The 20,974-nt window shown below is 40.7% G+C and overlaps 2 protein-coding genes across 3 annotated transcripts in view; one reads left to right on the forward strand and one right to left on the reverse strand.

Moving 5' to 3' along the window:
- wdr25 (WD repeat domain 25) overlaps positions 1-8,200 on the reverse strand; it is an 86,799-nt gene extending 78,599 nt beyond the window's left edge. The window contains exon 1 of the mRNA XM_078562377.1: positions 7,472-8,200. Within this exon, the coding sequence (XP_078418503.1) occupies positions 7,472-8,200 (729 nt within the window). The remainder of the gene's footprint in view (positions 1-7,471) is intronic.
- Positions 8,201-14,242: 6,042 nt separating this feature from the next.
- wars1 (tryptophanyl-tRNA synthetase 1) overlaps positions 14,243-20,974 on the forward strand; it is a 33,752-nt gene continuing 27,020 nt past the window's right edge. Inside the window, exons 1-4 of one of the 2 annotated variants that reach the window (XM_078562378.1) lie at positions 14,243-14,488; positions 14,702-14,850; positions 18,947-19,160; positions 20,453-20,561. In XM_078562378.1, the coding sequence (XP_078418504.1) occupies positions 14,758-14,850; positions 18,947-19,160; positions 20,453-20,561 (416 nt within the window). In that variant the 5' untranslated portion in view covers positions 14,243-14,488; positions 14,702-14,757. The remainder of the gene's footprint in view (positions 14,489-14,701; positions 14,851-18,946; positions 19,161-20,452; positions 20,562-20,974) is intronic. The other variant, XM_078562380.1, reaches the window with a different exon arrangement.

The following is a 20,974-nucleotide window of genomic DNA, read 5'->3' on the forward strand; positions in this document are numbered from 1 at the left end:
TTCTTCCAGCCCAAAAAATACCCATTAATCATTACTCTCTGTTTCCTATCCCTCAGCCAAATTTGTATCCACGTTGCTACTGTCCCTTTTATTCCATGACCTATAGCTTTCTTCAAGTCTGTTATGTGGCCTTTTGGAAGTCCATATACACCACATCAACAACTTGCTCTCATCAACCATCTCTGTTACCTCTTCAAAAACTCCAGCAAGTTAGTTAGGCACAATTTTCCTTTAGCAAATCCATGCTGACTCTTCCAAATCATTCCACATTTTTCCATGTGACTATTAATTCCATCCTGAATAATTGTTTCTAGAAGTTTCCCCACCACCGAAGTTAAACTGACTGGTCTGTAATTGCAGGGCAGATCTTTACAAAATCTTTTGAACAAGGGTGTAATGTTTGCAATTCTCCAGTCCTCCAGCACCTCCCCCGAATCCAGGGAACATTGAAAGATTATTGCCAGCGCCTCTGCAATTTCCACTCTCACTTCCTTCAATATTCTTGGATGCATCTCATCCGCTCCCGGTGCCTTATCAACTTTCAGTACTGACAGCTTATCTAATACCTCCTCCTTATCAATTTTAAATCCTTCCAGCAACTGAGTTTCTTCCTATGTCACCATGGCCTGGGCAGCATCTGCCTCCTGGGTAAAGACAGTTACAAAGTATTCATTTAACGCCTCAGCTATGCCTTTTGCCTCTATGTGTAAACCCCCTTTTTGGTCCCTAATCGGCCCTACTCCTCCTTTTCCCACCCTTTTACTATTGATATGCTAATTGGATACTTTGGAATTTCCTTTTATGTTAGCTGCCAGTTTTTTTCAGTTGCTTCTCGTATTTGCTTTTTCACATTCCTTCTGAACCTCCTGTATTCAGCTTGGTTCTCAATTTGCTACCTGACACCTGTCGCAGGCACACTTTTTCTTCTTTAACTTAATTTCTATCTCCTTTGTCATCCACGGAACTCTGGGTTTGTTTTTCCTACCCTTCCCTTTTGAGGGAACACACTGTGCCCAAACCATCTCCTCTTTGAAGGTAGCCCAATGTTCCCAGGTTCAATCACCAATCCTTGCTGAGTTATCCAATCCCAACCAGAGCAACGAGTGGCAGCAAAACAATTGGCCCCTGTTCCTTTAAACTAGAGGAAATGAGGTTAGTCTGATAATTATTCAGTGATCCCGACAAGTACATGGACACTGGGCGAGGTCAAACTGAACTGAGTCATGATGCCTCTAAAATCATGCTGACACAAGAATCACACATGAAGAATGACACATGATGAGTTACCACAAAGCGATTGGTGCTGATGATTTTACGCCCAGCAATTAGGGAGAAGAATGACAGGGAACAACTGGCAGAAATAAAACTCAGCTCTAAACATTCTAAATTGTGTCAGCTTTTGTCACAGAGATCCCTAGAACTGATCCTGAAGAGGCCACTTACATTTCACCAAGTGAACTAAGAGTAAATGGTTCTCAAGCTAACTGCAGATCTAGAGAACTCTTTATACTGGTTATTTTAAACCAAAATCCTTTTGATGTTCAGAGATCATATTATTTCAAAAAGGCCCCAGTTAGTAATTTAAGGAAGTGACAAATACGGTGGATGGGGAAATGCAATGCGTGTGGTGCAGACAGCCCTTGACAAGGACCCACACAGGAAACTATTGGAGAAAATTAAAGGGTGTGAAATTAGAATAGTAGCTTGAATTAAGAACTGGTTAAAAGGGAGGAAAGCAAGAACAGGAGTAAAAGGTGTTTCTCAGAGAGGTTGCAAGTGGGTAGTGATGTCCCACAGGTATCTGTTCTGGGCCAACTCTGTTTATTGTGATATTCGATTCTGTGGATATAGGGTTAGAGGGACCGCTGCCAAATTTGCAGACTATATTAAATTAGGAAGCATCATTGTTAGGAACAAAGAAAGTTGCAAGAATATATTGATGAGATACTAGAATAGGCAAAAAAAGTGGCAGATTGAATTTAATGTGTAAGAGATTTGATGTGTAAGAGAACAAGAGATTTGACATTATGTTTTAAAAAGTTATATTTAACTGTGGGAAAGCTGGGTGATATCAAAGAACTGAGGGAGATGAGTTTCAGGTTCATAAGAAATTAAAAGAAGCACCTCAAGTAGATAAAGCCATACAAACGTGAATTGAATATTTGGTTTTTCAGCAAGAGGCATAGAATATAAATGTCAAGAAATAATAGTGAACCTGACAAACCCTTAGTAAAACAGCAGTATGGAGTACTGAGAGCAGGTTTGGACTCCACATTTGACAGGAAAGATGTTTCTGCAATAGAGATCATACAGATCGAAGACTACTTGGTGTGAAAAAGAACTTGTATTTGTTTAACAACTTTCATCACCTCAGGACATTCCAAAATGATTCAACGCAAAATGAAGTTGCATAGAATAATAGAGGGATTGCAGCACAGAAGGCCATTTGGCCCATGTGAGAGTACCAGCTCTTTGAAAGAGCAACTCAGTTAGTCTCACTCCTCTGAACTATCCATGTAGCTCAGCATTTCTTTCTCTACAGGTGCTTATCTAATTCCCTTTTGAAAGCCCCAATTGTATCTGCCTTCACCACACTCTCAGGTAGGGTATTCCAGATCCTGCGCATTCATCACATACAATGTTTTTCTACATGTGGCATATATGTTAAGATACAAGTCTGGTAATCACAAGGCACCAGCAACCACCTTGAATTTCATCTTTTATATAATGACCTCAATTTTGAAATAAGATTTTAAATAAGAAGTTGCAGATAGAATTTGTTTAGTAGTTTTAAAATTAGCATCAAGTATTATGAACATACTGACCCGTCCTCCCAGCATAGGGAAAAATCACCCAAAGATTAAAGACACGGTAATATACCACAGAATACGGACTCCCATAAGCATTGGAGAACTCAAGGTATTTGTGAATAATCCTATTTCACAGCTTGAAATTAAGATTCCAAAAGGTTCCAAAAACACAAGATACAATGCAAGACATAAGCCATCATTCCCATTGCACAATTGAAAAAGGTGTCCAGTTTATATTAAATAAAAACAGAAAATGCTGGAAAAGCTCAGCAGGTCTGACAGCATCTGTGGAGAGAAAAACAGAGTTAACGTTTTGAGCCTGTATGACCCGTCTTCAGACCTGCTCAGTTTTTCCAGCATTTTCTGTTTTTATTTCAGACGTCCAGCGCCCGCGGTATTTTGCTTTTATCACAGTCTATATCAACTGCACAGTATTAAAAACCTTCAAATCATGTTGCATTGCTTCATTATCATTTTATTATACCTCATTTCAGCCATTTCCTCTGCTAGCATTGAGTTATGCATTAGATTATTCTTCCATTAAGGAATAAAAATCAAGCGTAGAGATATCACTTAATGTGGTATAAATTTACAATTTGCTTTCTTTTCTGAATTCTATAAAATGTCCCAGAATAAGCTTAACTTAAATAGAATTGAGTTTGAATTGTTTTCAAGTAATGAGACAAATTAATGTAACAATCTGATGCACCTGTAATTATATGGTCTAAATTAGGATTTGAGAATATAATCCAGAGCAGTTTAAAATCTGTACCTAGCCACATCAACATGGCTGACAGTTCTATTTCTTTACATCATTAGATTTCACAGAATCACAGAATTGTTATGGCATAGAAGGAGGCCATTCAGCCCATCATGTCTGCACTGGCTCTCTAAATGAGCATTATGACTTAGTGACATTCTCCTACTTTTTCCCCCGTACCCTTGAACATTGTTTTTATTCAAATGATCATCTATTGCCCTCTTGAATGCCTCAATTGAACCTGCTTCCATCACTCCTCCAGGCAATGCATTCCAGACTCTAACCACTTGACGAGCGGGAACAGTTTTTCCCTATCTACTCTCTCCAGCTCCCTCAGGATTTTGAACACCTCTATCAAATCACTTCTTAGCCTTCTCCTCTCCAAGGAGAACAGTCCCAAACTCTCCAATCTATCTTCATAACTCAAGTTTCTCATCCCTGGAACCATTCTTGTAAACCTCTTCTGCACTCTCTCCAATGCATTCACATCCTTTCTACAGTGTGGCATCCAGAACTGTACACAATACTCCAGCTGAGGTCTAACTGGTGTCTTATATAAGCTCATCATAACCTCCCTGCTCTTGCTCTCTATGCCCCTATTTATAAAGCCCAGGATGTTATATGCTTTATTCACTGCTCTCTCCACCTGTCCTGCTACATTCAATGATCTATGCAGCCAGGTCTCTCTGCTCCTGCATACTCTTAAGAATTGTACCCCTTATTTTATATTGTCTCTCCATGTCCTTCCTACCAAAATGAATCACCTCACACTTCTCCGCAACAACTTGTCTATGTTGTTCTGAAGTTCCATACTGTCCTCCTCACAATTTACAATGCTTCCAAGTTTTCTATCATCTGCAAACTTTGAAATTGTCCCCTGCACACCAAGATCTAGATCATTAATGTATATCAGGAAAAGCAAAGGTCCCAATACCAACCCCTGGGGAACTCCACTACAAAACTTCCTCCAGCCCCAAAAATATCCATTGACCACTACCCTCTGTTTCCTATTATTCAGCTAATTTTGTATCCACATTGCTCCTGTCCCTTTTATTCCATAAGCCATAATTTTTCCCACAAGTCTGTTGTGTGGAACTGTATTGAATGCCTTTTGAAAGTCCATGTACACCACATCAACAGCATTACCCTCACCAACCCTCTCTGTTACCTCTTCAAAAAAAAACTCCAGGTTTCTGTAATTAGAGTCAGATATGTATTTTCTCTATTGATTAATAGATCATGATTCAAAGTCATAGTGTTCCACAACTCCTGTGTGTATTCTGGGAAAACATTTTCAACTATTGTGATGGGGATCTTTCTTTAAGTCATGTAATTAACAGATTTGTTTCAAAACAGCATTGCACCACTACTATGCACAAAAAAAGTCTGTTACAACCATTGCATTGGTGAACAAACACAAGATAATTAAACTGTAATGTAATAGAGAGAGAGAGAGAGAGAAAACAGAAAGAAATAGGTCAGTTTAACTTGACATCAGTCATTGAGAAAAAGCTAGAATCTATTATTAGGGATGTGGTGACAGAGCATTTGGAAACTGTGCTTGGGCAGTGTCAACACAATTTTAGAAAGGGAAACCATGCTTGACAAATATATTACAGTTTTTTGAGAGTGTAACTAGTAGGGTGGATAAGGGTGAAACCAGTGGATGTAGTACATTTGGATTTTCAAAAAAGATTGAATAAAGGTATAAGTGGTTATTACAAAAGATTAGGACTTATGGGGTGGGATAATATATTAGAATGGATGAAGGATGTGTGAACTGACAAAAATTAGATTAGGAATAAGAGAGTTATTTTCAGCTTGGCAGACTGTAACTAATGGGGTGTTGCAAGGATCAGAGCCTGAGCCTCAGATATTTACAATCTATATCAATGACTTAGATAACAGGTACAAGTATAATGTACCCAGGTGAGCAGATGATACAAAGTTGGCTGGGGTAGTAAACTGTACGGAGGATGCAAAAAGGCAAACCTATATGTACTTAGACAGGTTAAATGAGAGGGCAAGAACATGGCAAATGGAATATAAGATGGGGAAATGTGAAGTTATCCACTTTGGTAGGAAAAATAGAAAAGCAGAATATTTTCTGAATGGTGAGAGGCTAGGAAATATTGGTATTCAGAGACCTATGCACCTTTAGGAACATAGAAACAGGAGTAGGCCATTCAGCCCCTTGAGCCTGCTCTAGCATCTAACTAGATCATGGCTGATCATCTACCTCAATGCCAGATTCCCACCTATCCCCCTATCCCTTGACATTATTGGTATCTAGAAATCTATCGGCCTCTCTTTGAATATACTCAATGACTGATCCTTCACAATCCTCTGGGGTAGAGAATTCCAAAGGTTCACCACCTGCCGAGTGAAGAAATACCTCCTCCTCTCAGTCCTCAATGGCCTACCTCTTATTCTGAGACTGTGCCCTCTGGTTCTAGACACCCAACCAGGGGAAACATCCTTCCAGCATCTACCCTGTCCAGCACTGTAGGAATTTTGTGCACTTCAATGAGGTCTCATTCTTCTAAATTCTGGAGAATACAGGCCCAATTTCCTCAATCTCTCCTCATAGGGCAATCCCACCATCCCAGGGATTAGTCTGGTAAGCCTTTGTTGCACTCCCTCTCTGGTCTGTACATCCTTTTTTAGATAAGGAGACCAAAAACGCATGCAATACTCCAGGTGTGGTCTCACTAAGGCTCTATACAATTGCAGCAAGACTTCCTTACTCCTGTACTCAAATCCCCTTGCAATATAGACTAACATACCATCTGCCTTTCTAATTGCTTGTGGCACCTTCACGTTAGCTTTCAATGACTTATGAACAAGAACACCCAGATCTCTTCGGACATCCCAATCTCTCCCCATTTAATAAATAATCTGCATTTCTGTTTTCCCTACCAAAGTGGATAACTTCATATTTTTCCACATTATATTCCATCTGCCATATTCACAAAGTAAACATGTAGGAACAGCAAGCAATTAAGAAAGGCGTTACAAAGGAATTGGATTACAAGAGTAAAGAAGCCCTACTGGCTTGTATAGGGCCTATACTTTAGAGTACTCTGTTCAGCTTTAATCTTCTTACCTAAGGAAGGATATAATTGCCTTAGATGGAGTGCAATGATGGTTCATTGGACTGATTCCTGGGATGACAGTATTGTCCTACGAGGAGAGATCGAGCAGACCAGTCCTATATTGCCCAGAGTTTAGAAGAATGAGAGTGGATCTCATTGAAACATGAAATTCTTGAGGGGCTTGATGCTGGGTGTTTCCCAGTTGGGGTCTCTAGAACTATTGCTCACAGACTCAGAATTAGGAATTGGTCACTTAGGATCGACATTTCTTCAATCAAAGGCTGTGAATCTTTGGAATTCTCTACCCTGGAGAGTTGTGAATGCTCAACAGGCATTGAGTATATTCAAATCAAAGATCGACAAATTTTTAGATAGGAAGGGAATCTGGGGATATAGGGATAGGACAGGAAAGTGTAGCAGAGGTAGAAGATCAGCCATGATCTGACTGAAAGATGGAGCAGGCTCAAGCAGATGAATGGCCTGCTCATGTTCTTATTTCTTATGTTCTTACATTCGTATCTCATGTTCTTTTGACATGTCTCCCAATGTAGTTGCTTTGGAATTTCAAAAATGAAGCTATTTGCAATATTAGTCCAAAAGCAATGAAATGGGTTTATCACATTCCAGGTGTAAAGGCATTTGAAGAGGGCAGAAAGTAAATTAAGGTGAATCAAATATTTATGAAAATCCATATTTCCAAATATATTAGGTGTCAATTGGCCAATAAAGATTTTAACAAAATTAATTATTCATCTTTGAGTACAAACTGATACCCAGCATATATGTTCTACATAATGGAACTCTACCTTTATAGACTTATCCATGGAGGCAGAGAGCAGTAAGTGACTGTGTTGCTGCACAGGACACCATTCTATTGTAGTTACTGGTCCCTTGTGCTGAGAGATGTGGAACACCAAGCGTTTTGGTATGTCTGAAGTTTTGCATTGGTTTTCCAGGTAGGGCTTAATGAAGTCTGAAATTCTATTCAACAGACTTAACCGATGTTCTTCTGGTGGAGTATAGTTTTTCTCAGAGTTCAAAACTTCAGTGCTGTCTTTGCTTTCATAAGTTACTTCTTTCTGCCTCAGTCTTTTTGGTATGTAAGGCTTAATATTTTGAGCAGCAGCCAATGAGTCTTGATATAATCTCTTCTGAGCCAAGGGCACCATCTTTGCAGGAATTCTATCAGATTTCTGCATCAGGTCCAATGCATTTTTATAGTTATTGTTAGAAAACTGAAAATATGCCTCATCATTTAAAGACAGCTCTGGAGGTCTGGGAGTTACACGGAGGTCTCTCTGTGCATAATTCGGCGTACTGCGCCAATTGTATTCCTTATTGCTACTTCCAGTAGATGCAACTTTTAACTCGAAACCACATCGAGAAGATTCCAATCCTGTGACAGTTGGAAGTACAGACTGACATTGAAATTTAGAGTGAACAAAATCATCTTTTCTCTGAAGAAAATTGACTTCTTCACTTTTGTCATTGTCTGTTTCAGAATCTGAAGACTCATAGGCAACCAGAGAATTCATGTGGCAATCTGTAATGGATAGGATATGCACTCTGCTTCTGGCTGTGAACCTGATGGAGCTTCCTGTAATTACAACATTTTTATTAATTTTAAGAATGAAAGTTGTTTTATTAGACATTATGATGCAATTTTCTACTTTTTAAATTAAACTACTATTGTGCCTTTAATATTTTTACTCCAAAAGGTTATCTTACACCTCTAAAATATGGATTATTTCCCTCCTTTCTAATAAAAGCACATTGTAAGTTCATTACAGACTAGGTGATATTCGTGTTTGAAGCAAGCGTAGTAAGAAAACCAGATATCCCTGCTGTAACAATACTCAGCTGTGCAGATGTTAATGGATCATATAGAATGGCAAGGCTATATAGAACATTTGCCAGTCCCATGCTTTATTAGCACTACACACAAAACTTAAAGTCTACATATTTACAGCCATGAATGAAAAGTATTAGAGACAAGAAGATTGAAAACCCATTTAAATATATTCAAGAAGGGAGAAAGAGTTAAGCCATTTAACCATAGACCTTTAATTCCATTATCATTGAGTGTGAAAGTTTCTAGAGGCCATAATACAATCAAATTAAAACTCACCGAGAAGCAGAATAAAAATGAAGGCCCGGATGTGTAAAATGGAAGTCATATCTGACAAATTTAATAGAAATGTTTGAGGAAATAAACTATCTTGACAAAGAAATGCAGTGTATATACCGATTTCCAAAAGACATCTGATAAAATACCACATAAGGGACTTTCAAAAAATTTTGAGACAAATTTCAAAAGATTTGATATGGTAAAGATTATATTAAATGTTTATTTAAAGAGAGAGACTTGTGTGTGCTTGTTTGTGAAAGAAACAAAATAAGTGAAGTGATTGCACCCCTGTCGCATTTTAAGTGTTCTATAAAATTTATAAACTGTATTAATCAGGGGGTGGGTTGGGGTGGGGGGATGCAGAAGGGAGGAGGTAACTTCATGCATATTAGTTAAACTGCACAAAAAAGTTGAATTTACAAGCCAACTAATTATTTCAAGAGAGGGATATGATAGAGGATGAAATAGTTACAGGTGTGGGAATGTCTGCGTTCTTTAACACATCCACAGACAGTAAGGTGAACTAGTGGCAGGGGAAAACTAGATTATGGTGAGTGACGGTGCAGGAAAGAGAAGGTACATGTATGAGCAAGCAGTGGGAGAGAGCGATTTGAAGGAAAGGCATCAGGGGAAGACAAAGGGTTAAAAGCAAAATACTGCAGATGCTGGAAATCTGAAACAAAAACAAAAATTGCTGGAAAAACTCAGCAGGCCCAACAGCATCTGTCCGGATGATTCTTCTTCAGAACTAAAGAGAAGTAGAAATGTAGTGAAATGTATACTGTTTAAGGGTGGTGGGGCAGATGAGGCTGGATAGAAGGCCGGTGGAAGCAAAGGAGAGATTGCAAAAGATGTCATAAACAAAAGGTCGAAGGGGTGTTGATGGTTAGATGAAGGCTAGATAAAGGTTAGATGAAGGGTTAATGTGATGCAGGGGACTCAGTGAGAGATGAGTATTTTAGTGATGAGTTGTGAAAATAGCTGCCGAGGATACAAATTCCCTGCAATGCCCATCTCAAATGTAGCTTGTGGCCTCTGATGTTTCCTTTCACCACCATGCCATGTCGTACCATATTACACCATATCACCCACGACCTCCCTGGTAAAAGATAATCAGAAGAGGATAGAGAAAGAGGCAAAATAGTTAAAAAGTGTCAGAAGAGCGAAAAAAAGGGAAACCACAACACAAAGGGAGCAAAGTGCTAAGAGAGACCATATTCCGCACTGGGAAATGCATCAAGATTTACAAACCTTAAATCTGCACATAGTTGCCGTCAACATTTTACCTTTGTAAATTCCAAATCCATATTTATAATGGAAATTAGCTATTTAAATGTCATCCTGTAATTATATCCTTCGCCAAGAGGTGACCAAATTCCATCTGTATGCTTAAGTCTAATTATTTTCCAACACCACTTTGCCTGAAAATTAGTTTGTCTTGACGTGTGTGCAAAGTCAACAACAACTTATATTTATACAGGGCCTTTAACGTAATAAATGTCCTAAGGCAATTCTCTGGAACATTAAAAAACAAAATATGACACCAAGCCACAAAAGGAGATACAAGATCAAATGACCAAAAGCTTTGTCAAAGTGGTAAGTTTTAAGCAATGTCTCAAAGGAAGTAAGTGAGGTAGAGTGGGAGAGCACTACTGGGAGGGATTCCAGAGCTTAGGGCCTAGGCAGCTAAAGGCATGGCCACCAATGCTGGAGAGACTAAAATCGGGGATGCTCAAGAGGTCAGAACTAGATGCATGCAAATATCTCAGAGGGTTGTGGAGCTGGGGGAAGATCAGAGATAAAGGAAGTGTGAGCCATGGAGGGATTTGAAACCATGATGGGAATTTTAAAATCAAGACATTGCTTGAACGAGAGCTAATGGCAGGGAGCAGAAGGTGATATGCGAATGAGACTTAGTGCAAGTCAAGGTACTTGCAGCAGAGTTTTGGATGACCTCAAGTTTATGGGGAGTGGGATATAGGTGACCAATCAGTAGTGCATTGGGATAGTCAAGTCTAGAGATAACAAAAGTAGAAGTGAGTGTTTCAGTAGCAGATGAGCTGAGTCAAGGGCAAGCTTGGCGATATTATAGGGATGGAAATAGGCTCTTAGTGATGGCGTGCTTATATGAGAAGGAGCTCATCCCTGGGTCAAATGTGACACTAAGGTTGCAAACAGACTGATTTAGTCTCAAACTGTTATCAGGGAGAGGGAAGGTGTTGGTAGCTGGGAACCAGAATTTGGAGCAGGGACTGGAAACAATGGTTCAATCTTCCTATTATTTAATTGGAGGAAACATTTGCTTATCCAGTACTCGATGTCCGATAAACAGTCTGATAATTTTGCAACAGTGGAGGAATTGAGGTAGTGGTGAAGTAGAGCTGGGTGTAATCAACATACATGTGAAAACTAACACTGTAGTTTTGGATGGGACAGCATTTAGATGAGAGAGCTAGCAGAGCCACAACTTTCCTGCGGTATAAAGTTTGTTTTTTTTTATAAAGAACTAAAAATAGCAGTTGCTCCATAACAATAAATTATGCTGTTAGGCCATAATGAACAAAACTTGAAACAAAAGAGAAAATGTTGGAAAAATCCAGCGGGTCTGGCAGCATCTGTGGGGACAGAAACAGAAACATTTCCAGTCCCCCATTTTAACTTCTTCTGAGTTTTTTCTGCACTTTGTTTTTGTTTCAGATTTCCAGCATCCACAATTTTACGAACAAAACTTGACCAGTCTGTCTATCAGACCTACTAGGATATACAGATGCCCCTATGCAGTAGTGAGTTAGATTTTTTTTTGGAAAAATATATTTTATTCATAAAATATCTGAAAGAACATTACAAACATTTCTAAATGGCCATCACAAAAAGTACAATCATATTCAACTTTTACACATGGAACTCGAGCTGCTTCAATACAATCAATGAATAATAAAGTCATTTAAATATGATCATTACAGACAGACAGACAGTACAATGGTATTGGAATTATCAACATACATCATGTTGCACTCTGAGGTGCTTCAACGCAATTGTGATACATTTAATATTCACTACGTACAGTATTCACTACATACATTCATTGTGAGTCATACAGTTCCTGGCCCCTCGGTGCACTATGGCAGAAAGGTCTTAGACAGCGACTTCTCCCCATTGCGCCTTTGCGGCAGCTGCCCCAAGCTTTAGTGCATCCCTCAGCACATAGTCCTGGACCTTGGAATGTGCCAGTCTGCAACACTCGGTCAGGGTCAACTCTTTGCACTGGAAGACCAACAAATTTCAGGCAGACCAAAGAGCGTCTTTCACCGAGTTGATGATCCTCCAGCTGCAGTTGATGTTTGTCTTGGTGTGTGTGTCCCTGGGAACAGCCCATAGAGCACAGAGTCCTGTATCACAGCACTGCTCGGGACGACCCTCGACAGAAACCACTGCATCTCTCTCCGGGCCTTCTTTGCAAAGTCACATTCCACAAGGAGGTGAACAACAGTCTCTTCCTCACCACGGCCACCTCGAGGGCAACGTGCAGAGGGGGTGAGACTCCTGGCGTGTAGGAAGGATCTGACGGGGAGGGCCTTTCTCACCACCAGCCAAGCTACATTGTGGTGCTTGTTGGAAAGTTCTGGCGACGAGGAATTCTGCCAAATGACTTTGACAGTCTGCTCGGGGAACCATCCCACAGGATCCACCATCTCCTTTTCCCGCAGGGCTTCCAGGATGTTACTGCCTGATGGACTTGTGGTCAAAGGTATTTCTCTGCATAAATTTTTCCACAAGGGACAGGTGGTACAGCACAGTCCAACTACTTGGAGCGTTCCACGGCAGTGTGGCCAGACCCATTCTTCGCAACATTGGGGACAGGTAGAACCTCAGCATGTAGTGACACTTGGTGTTTGCCTACAGAGGGTCTACGCACAGCTTGATGCAGCCAAACACAAAGGTGGTCATCAGGATGAGAGTGATGTCGGGCATGTTTTTTCCCCCTTTATCTAGGGGTTTGTACATCACATCCCTGTGAACACGATCCATTTTCAATCTCCAGATAAAGCAAAAGATGGTTTGGGTGATCACCACTGCATAGGAGTGAGGAATAGGCCAGACCTGCGCCACGTACAGCAGCACCAAGAGTGCTTTACACCTGACGACCAGGTTCTTACCCGCAATGGAAAGGGAGCGTCGCTCCCACATGCCCAGTTTTCCACCATAGCCACTCACTCCTTCCAGTTTCTAAAGCATGCCCCGGTCCCTCCAAACCATATCCCCAGCACCTTCAAGCCATCTGACCTAACGGTGAAGGGGACAAAGGATCGGTCAGCTCAGTCCAAAGAACATGGCCTCACTCTTGCCACGATTTACCTTGGCTCCCGAGGCCAGTTCGAATTGGTCACAGATGTTGATCAGTCTGTGCACTGACAGCGGATCTGAGCAGAAGACGGCAACATCGTCCATGTACAGGGAGGCTTTGACCTGAGTGCCTCCACTGCCTGGGAACATCACTCCTCCTATGCCCGGATCTTTCCTGATAGACTCAGCAAAGGGTTCTATGCAACACACAAACAGGACAGGGGAGAGAGGGCAGCCCTGCCTGACTCCAGATTTAAATCAGAAAGCTATCTGATTCCCACCCATTGACTGAAACTGCAACATTGATGTTAGTGTAGAGCAGTTGGATCCAGTTGCAGATTCCCTCCCCAAATCCCATTTTGGAAAGCACAAACACCATGTATGTGTGCGATATTCTGTCAAAGGCCTTCTCCTGATCCAGGCTGATGAGGCAGGGGTCCACACCCCTGTCATGCACATAGGCGATCGCATCCCTGAGTAGCACAAGGCTGTCAGAGATCTTCCTGCCGGGCACAGCGCAAGTCTGGTCAGGGTGGATCACCGACTCCAGAGCAGACTTGACCCGATTGGCGATGACCTTGGGCAGAATCTTATAGTCCACATTCAACAATGAAATGGGTCACCAATTTCTAATTTCCTCCCTTTCCCCCTTCTGCTTGTAGATGAGGGTGATGATGCCTTTCCTCATGGGTTCTAACATGCTGCCAGCCAGGAGCATACTCTCCTACACTTTTATCCAGTCCCACAGAGCCGAATACAACTCAGCCGGTAAGCCGTTGCTTCCAGGAGTTTTACTCTTCTCAAAGGACTCAAGGGCCTTAGTCAGTACGTCAGGAGTTGGCGGTTTGTCCAGACTGATACAAGAACCGGGGCACTGACTCTGTGGCCCATTCAGACCGGGGCTGACGCCGCCAGCTCCACCTTTACGTTCAACAGACCGATTTTTGAGTGAGTTGTTTAAAACTATGGATAAAAGAAATCCCATCCTTCATATGGTGGGAAATATTAGACATTTAGATTAATATCATCATCATCAACAGCAAAGCTTAAACTAAAGACCCACCAACTTCCGGTCCCACCTCCTGTCCGCTCCGCTCTACTCACCCCCGCAACGACCTGATTTATGTTGAGTTCCGGATGTGAGTGCGACTTCTTCAGGGGTCCGATCGCGCCAACGTGTCCGCGCCAGAGCGCCGAAGCTTTTGGTTAAATCTTCGGGTCGCGGAGGTGGAAAGAGGGCGCACCGACGGCGGCCCAGTGGGGAAGACCCGCCTGCCTCGCGGTTCACTCAGAGCGGGTGCGGAGCGTCTTGGCCGCGACAGCCCTATATGTTTCTGATGCAATCGGGGCTGTAAGTGAGGAGCTGGAACCCGGCTGGTGTTATCAGGGAGAGGGGGAGGTGAGGATGCTTCCCATTGGGGGTTGGACCCGGGATGTGAACGAGGGCCCCCCCACCCCCAAGATGTGAGTTAGGCCTCCGCCCCCCGGCATGAAAGTGAGGGGCCTGAGGCTTAGACTGAGTATGAATCCCTTGTCTTAATAACTGTATCTGGCTTATTCACAGGTCCAAATATTAAGTGGCCCATTTTGAAGAGAGTGTCAGCTCCTCCCAAGTGTGAAATGTCTTTATCGACACCCCCCATGGAATTGTTTGGGAAAGTGGCTGCCCAAGGGGACACTGTCCGACTCCTAAAGTCAAACAAAGCAACAAAGGTGAAATATCTGCATTGCATTAATGTATAAAGTTAGTACCAGCCTCTGTAAATCTGACTAGGATTTTAAATTGACCTGATGTTACAACATCTTCTTCAATTTTATAAACAGAATCTAAGAAATGTGAAATATTCATAAATCTATAGGCTGTTTATGTGCCTCTTTTCTGTTTTTAAAGAGCTGTTTTTAAAAATTGCTTTTTATGTGAATACATGGAGCATTACTCCCCTCATGCCATAGCATCACCCCAAACCTAATTATTTGTACTCTGAAAACCCATTAAACACCACAATCAAAGATTTTAGAAAAAAGTATAATTTTTTTCTAAAAATGTTTGAGAAATCTCACATTTTAGAATAATAAATTGGATGATTATGTACATCAATAAAACATAAAAATAGAAGTTTTTTAGCCCACTAGAATCATAGAATGGTTACAATACAGAAGATCATTTGGCCCATTGTGTCTGTACTCACTTTCTGTGACAGCAACTCAGCTACTCCGTCTCCCCTGCCTTTTGCCCATAGCCCTACAAATCTTTTCTCTGCAGTTATTAACCACTTCTCGTTTGAAAGCTATGATTGAATGCACTCTTAGGCATCCCTGATCCTAACCAATGACGGCGTAAAAATGTTTTTCCTCCTGTTGTCTCTGGATTTTTTGCTTTAAATCAGCATCCTCTGGTTCTCGATCCTTCCACCAATGTGAACAGTTTCTCCCTATCTACTCTGTCCAGACCGCTCATGATTTGAACACCTCTATCAAATCTCTTCTAAACTTTTTCTGTCCTCCTAACTGAAGTCCCTCATCCCTGGATAAAAGCAAAAAACTGCGGATGCTGGAAATCCAAAACAAAAACAAAAATACCTGGAAAAATTCAGCAGGTCTAGCAGCATCTGCGGAGAGGAGCACAGTTAACGTTTCAAGTCCGAATGACCCTTCAGCACTTCTGTTGAAGGGTCATTCGGACTCGAAATGTTAACTGTGCTCCTCTCCGCAGATGCTGCCAGACCTGCTGAGTTTTTCCAGGTATTTTTGTTTTTGTTCCCTCATCCCTGGAACCATTCTCGTGAATCTTTTCTGCACCTCTCGAATGCCTTCACGTCCTTCTTAAAGTGTGGTGCCCAGAATTGGACAATACTCCAGTTGAGGCCAAACCAGTGTTTTATAAGGGTTCACCGTAACTTACTCGCTTTTGTACTCGACGTCTCTATTTATAAAGCCCAGGATCCCATAAGCCTTATTAACTGTTTTCTTACCTTGGCCTGCCACCTTCAACCTCTGTGCACATACCCCCAGGTCCCTCTGCTGCTGCAGCCTCTTTAGAATTGTATATTTTATTTTATATTGCCTTTCCTCATTCTTCCTACCAAAATGTATCATTTCACCTTTCTCTGCATTAAATTTCATCAGCCATGTGTCTGCCCATTCACCACCCTGTCTATGTCCTCTTGAAGTCTACCACTGTCATCCCCACAGTTGACAATTCTTACAAGTTTTGTGTCATCTGCATATTTTGAAATTGTGCCCTACACCCCTAGGTATAAGTCATTCGTGTAGATCAAGAAAAGCAGTGGCCCTAATACTGACCTCTAGGGAACCCCACTGTATATCGTCCTTCAGTCCAGTGAGCAACTGTTCCCCACTACTCACCCTGTCACTCACTCAACCAACTTTGTATCTATGCTGCCACTGTTCCTTTTATTCCATGGGCTTCAACTTTGCTGACAAGCCTGTTATGTGTCTCTTTATAAAATGCCTTTTGGACATCATGTACACCACATCATCCGCAATATCCTCATCAACCCTCTCTGTTACCTTATCAAAAAACTCAATCAAGTTAGTTAAACATGATTGAACCATAATAAATTTGTGCTAGCTTTTCTTAATTAATCCACATTTTTGATTAATTAATTAATTAATCCATCCATTTTTGATCACGATTATGACTTTTGCAATTCTCCAGTCTCTGACACCATCCTTGTATCCAAGTAGGATTGGAAGGTTATGGCCTGTGCTGCAATTCCTTTTCACTTTCCTCATATCCTCAGATGCATCTATTCTGGTCCTGACTACTTTATCAACTTTAAGTACTGGCAGCCTTTCTAGTATTTCCGTACAATTTTTAGCCCATGCAGTGTCTCAACCCTCTCCTCTTTCACTAGATTTCAACAGTACTGTATTCCTTGGTAAAGACAAATGCAAAGCACTTATTTAATATCTCAGCTGTGCCCTCTGCCTCCAGGTGTTAATCCCTGTTATGTTTCCAAGCTGACTCCACACCTCCTTTTACTACCTTTTTATTATTTATATGCCTATAGAAGACTTCTGAATTCCCTTCTATGTTAGCTGCCAGTCTCTCTCATACTGTCTCTCTTTGCTGCTCTCATTTCCTTTTTCACTTCCCCTCTGAACTTTCTATTTTTAGCCTGGTACCATATTTTGAGCCAGGACTTATTGCCACAACATCATTTTCCTAGATGGCAACCTGCACCTGTAGTCCACCAACCTTATTTATCAAATTCCACGCATTCACCTACATGCACAATAAACGCAATTTAGGCCTTATTCCATTTCCTTTTTACTTTGACCCAACCTAATACCATACTATTTCCTACAGTAATACTGTCTGTCTCTTCCAATTCTTTTTGTGCCTTTTCTTTCCTCTCTAGTATTACCGCCTGGTTCCAATCCCCTGCCAAGTTAGTTTAAACACTCCCCAATAGCACTAGCAAATTGCCCCACTAGGGCATTGTCCCAGCTCTGTTCAGGTGCAACCTGTCTGGCCTGTACAGGTCCCACCTCCTCCAAAACCAACACCAATGCCCCAAGAATCTAAAGCCCTCTCTCCTGCACCATCTCTCCAGCCATGCATTCATCTGCTCTATTCTCCTATTTCTATACGCACTAGTGTGTGGCATTTGGAGTGATCTGGAGATTATTACATTTAAAGTCCTGCTTGCTGGTTTCTTTCCAGCTTTCTAAAATCTGCCTGCACGACCTTATCCCTCTTTCTGATAAAAGGTCACAGATCTGCAAAGTTAACTCTGTTTTATTCTCCACAGATGCTGTCAGACCTGCTGAGTATTTCCAGCATTTTCAGTTTTTATTAACTTTATTTCCCTTAACTAGAAGATCAGATTATAAAACTGTATCAGATTTCTGCTCAATTATTTGCTTTTGCGGTATTTGTTAACAAAGGATAATGCAAGTGTTAGAGGAGCAGTGTGTTTTACAAATATTTTTTAAAGTAAGAAGATTGTACTTTCATTTCTTTAGGGTAGTTTAATAACTTTTTAATTTATTAATTATGCTTGGAATTGCTCCAACTCATTTTTAACACAGCTGGTCTTGCCTAATTCCAGAATAGGTAGTGACATTCAGCAGCAAACCATGCAAGTTTTTTGTCTCCTACAACAATTTGTAAAACTGGGCCAGAGCAGATTCTGGAATGTATGGGAATTAATTGCTGAATTTCTCTGGCTGATCATATTGAGAATGCGTCAGTATTACTGTGGTAGAAATTAATACAATGTGCTTATACCTTTTAAGAAATTGAGTTGTTTTTAAAATGTAATATAATATCAACCAAAGTTAACGTAATGTAATAAAGAGCCGGATTTTCCCCTGGGCTTTCAAATCCTCCATCATGGTGAAATGGGGTTCAGAAGCCTGCACTACGTGGGGAAGAGTCACCTGGCTGTTGGCCAGATGGTGGGCTTGCTGTCCAGTTAAGGACAGCCAGTGGGATATAAAAGGTGGACAGCCAGTAAGAGGCCCTTCAGCACTGAAGAAGCAGCAGGTGCCCTTTCAGGTGAATGAGGGAGAGGGTGCCCCAAGATGGAGGCACCTACTCTCCAATTTTTTTCACTTTAAATTGACCTGAGCAGCTGGGCTACCATTGTGATGGAGAGCTCCACTATAGGCTGGTCTGTGGCTACAGCTGAAGCCAGGCAGGTAGCGAAGGCCTCTAAGCCTGCCTGGAGCACTGCCCCCCCAACCCCCCTTAAAGGGATGCAGATAATACACAACCCTTTATTTGATTTTAAATGTTCAGAAAGATTATTCATTTTGCAAACTACCACTTTTTATGCAGGAAGAAATTGATGCAGCAGTAAAGGAACTGTTGGCACTGAAACTGGATTATAAAACATTGACAGGCCAGGAGTACAAGGTTGGCGTTCCGCCCACGAGCAGCAGACCAGTTAATAGTAATGGCCTGGCTGTTGAAGAAGATGATGGTGACTTTGTGGATCCATGGACTGTGCAGACAACCAGTGCCAAAGGGGTGGACTATGACAAGTTGATTGGTAAGTATCTCTTTCCTTTAATTGTTCTGATTACTGGAAGTGAGATAAGTTTGTACATTTTAGTATTGTAGAATTAATGTTCGCTAAGTGTTGTGCATTACTTTGAAACTAATGTGCAACAAAAAATATGCATCACAAAGGCTATGTAAAAATCAAAAAGTACATACTGCGGGAATGGCTATGTAGTCATTACATTACTTTGCTAGTCCAGAGAATGAGTTTGAGAATTTGAATTCAGTTTGGAAAAAAATGAAAATGTAAAAATAACAATATCAATAAAAGTGACCGTGAAGTTATCAGTAACTGTGATAACGCAACTGGTTCACTGATGTACTCTTTAGGAAAAGAGACTTACCATCCTTGCACAGGCTGAGATGTAATTCCAATCCCACACCATGTGATTGACTCATAACTGCTCTCAAAATGGCCTAGCAAGTCAATCAGTTGTACCAAACTGCTTCAAATCCAGTAGCATTCTAGGAGCCCCTTTACCACAAAAGCAGTAATGGTTCAAGAAGATGGACCTCAACCACTTTCTCAGGACAATTATAAAAGAACAATAAATCTCAGCCTTGATTGCAATGCCCATCATCTTGGAATGCTTAGAACAATTTAAAAAAAGGAAGACTTGCATTTATATATCACCTTCATGATCTCAAAGCACTTTACAATCAAAGAGATATTTTGAAGTGTAGTCACAGTTATAAGTATGAAGCATATTTACATACAGAAAGCTCCCACAAGCCCACAACCTCTGACTAAGAGGTGAAAGTGCTTCCGACTCAGTTACAGCTGACACTTTAGGTTTGAGTGGTTAAGAACCAACAATTTGGTGTAAACCTAAATCATTGGTGAACTTGTAATGAAGGATGATGTGAAAATTAAGTAATTTATCTTTGAAGTGTATTTTGAAAAGAGAGGAAAATGTAATATAGAAAGAAAACAGTACAGGACAGCATGTATTTATTTATGTGTACTATTAAAGTAAAAAAAATCCATAGGCACTTTACAGACTTGCAATACAGACATTATTGTTGATATAGTACAGCTTAAACTTGTCACTTGCGCAGAGAGGTATTTAAATTTCATTTTTGTACATCATTTTTGATCACTAACTTGCAGCTTCATTGCACACATTCACAGAGATGGAAAATCATACCAATCCTTTAACCTTTCATTGTAATTCAGATAAGAAATATAATGGTTTAATATTACTTCAATTTATGTTCCAATACTTGTGATACTGTACTGCACTAATTTAGTAATTGTGAAAACCTCTTTGTCATTTATAGTTCGGTTTGGAAGCAGCAAAATTGATCAGGAGTTGATTAACCGAATAGAACAAGTCACTGGTCAAAAAGCTCATCATTTTCTTCGCAGAGGAATCTTCTTCTCTCATCGGTTGGTAAAGCTTTATCTATTTTTGTGCCCGTAGTACGTGATTCTTCAGTACATGTGGCTTATTCCCAACTGCTGAACTTTCCTTTGTTTGTTACTGTAGCAACTGGCATCTCTTATATTTTAAATGCAGTATGGTTTGTTACATTCTGAACTAGTTTTTTTTAGGATAATCTTTCAATATCTTTTAAAGTTTGAAACTTCTGACATTACTTTCTGTGTTCTGTCCTGAATTACTGAGACAAAAGAGTAAAAATAGTAATACTTCAACATAACATGATACATGTTCGCCATCCTATTAACTGCCATCCTCCCTCATTTGATAATTGTTGCAAACTGTCATAAAACAAAAAAGTTACTTCGTAACAGCATTTTTCAGGGCTGTTTCGGCATCACCTGAAGATATATAATTAATC

This window comes from Cetorhinus maximus, chromosome 18 (assembly GCF_964194155.1).
Source record: "Cetorhinus maximus chromosome 18, sCetMax3.hap1.1, whole genome shotgun sequence".
NCBI classification, from domain to species: domain Eukaryota; kingdom Metazoa; phylum Chordata; class Chondrichthyes; order Lamniformes; family Cetorhinidae; genus Cetorhinus; species Cetorhinus maximus.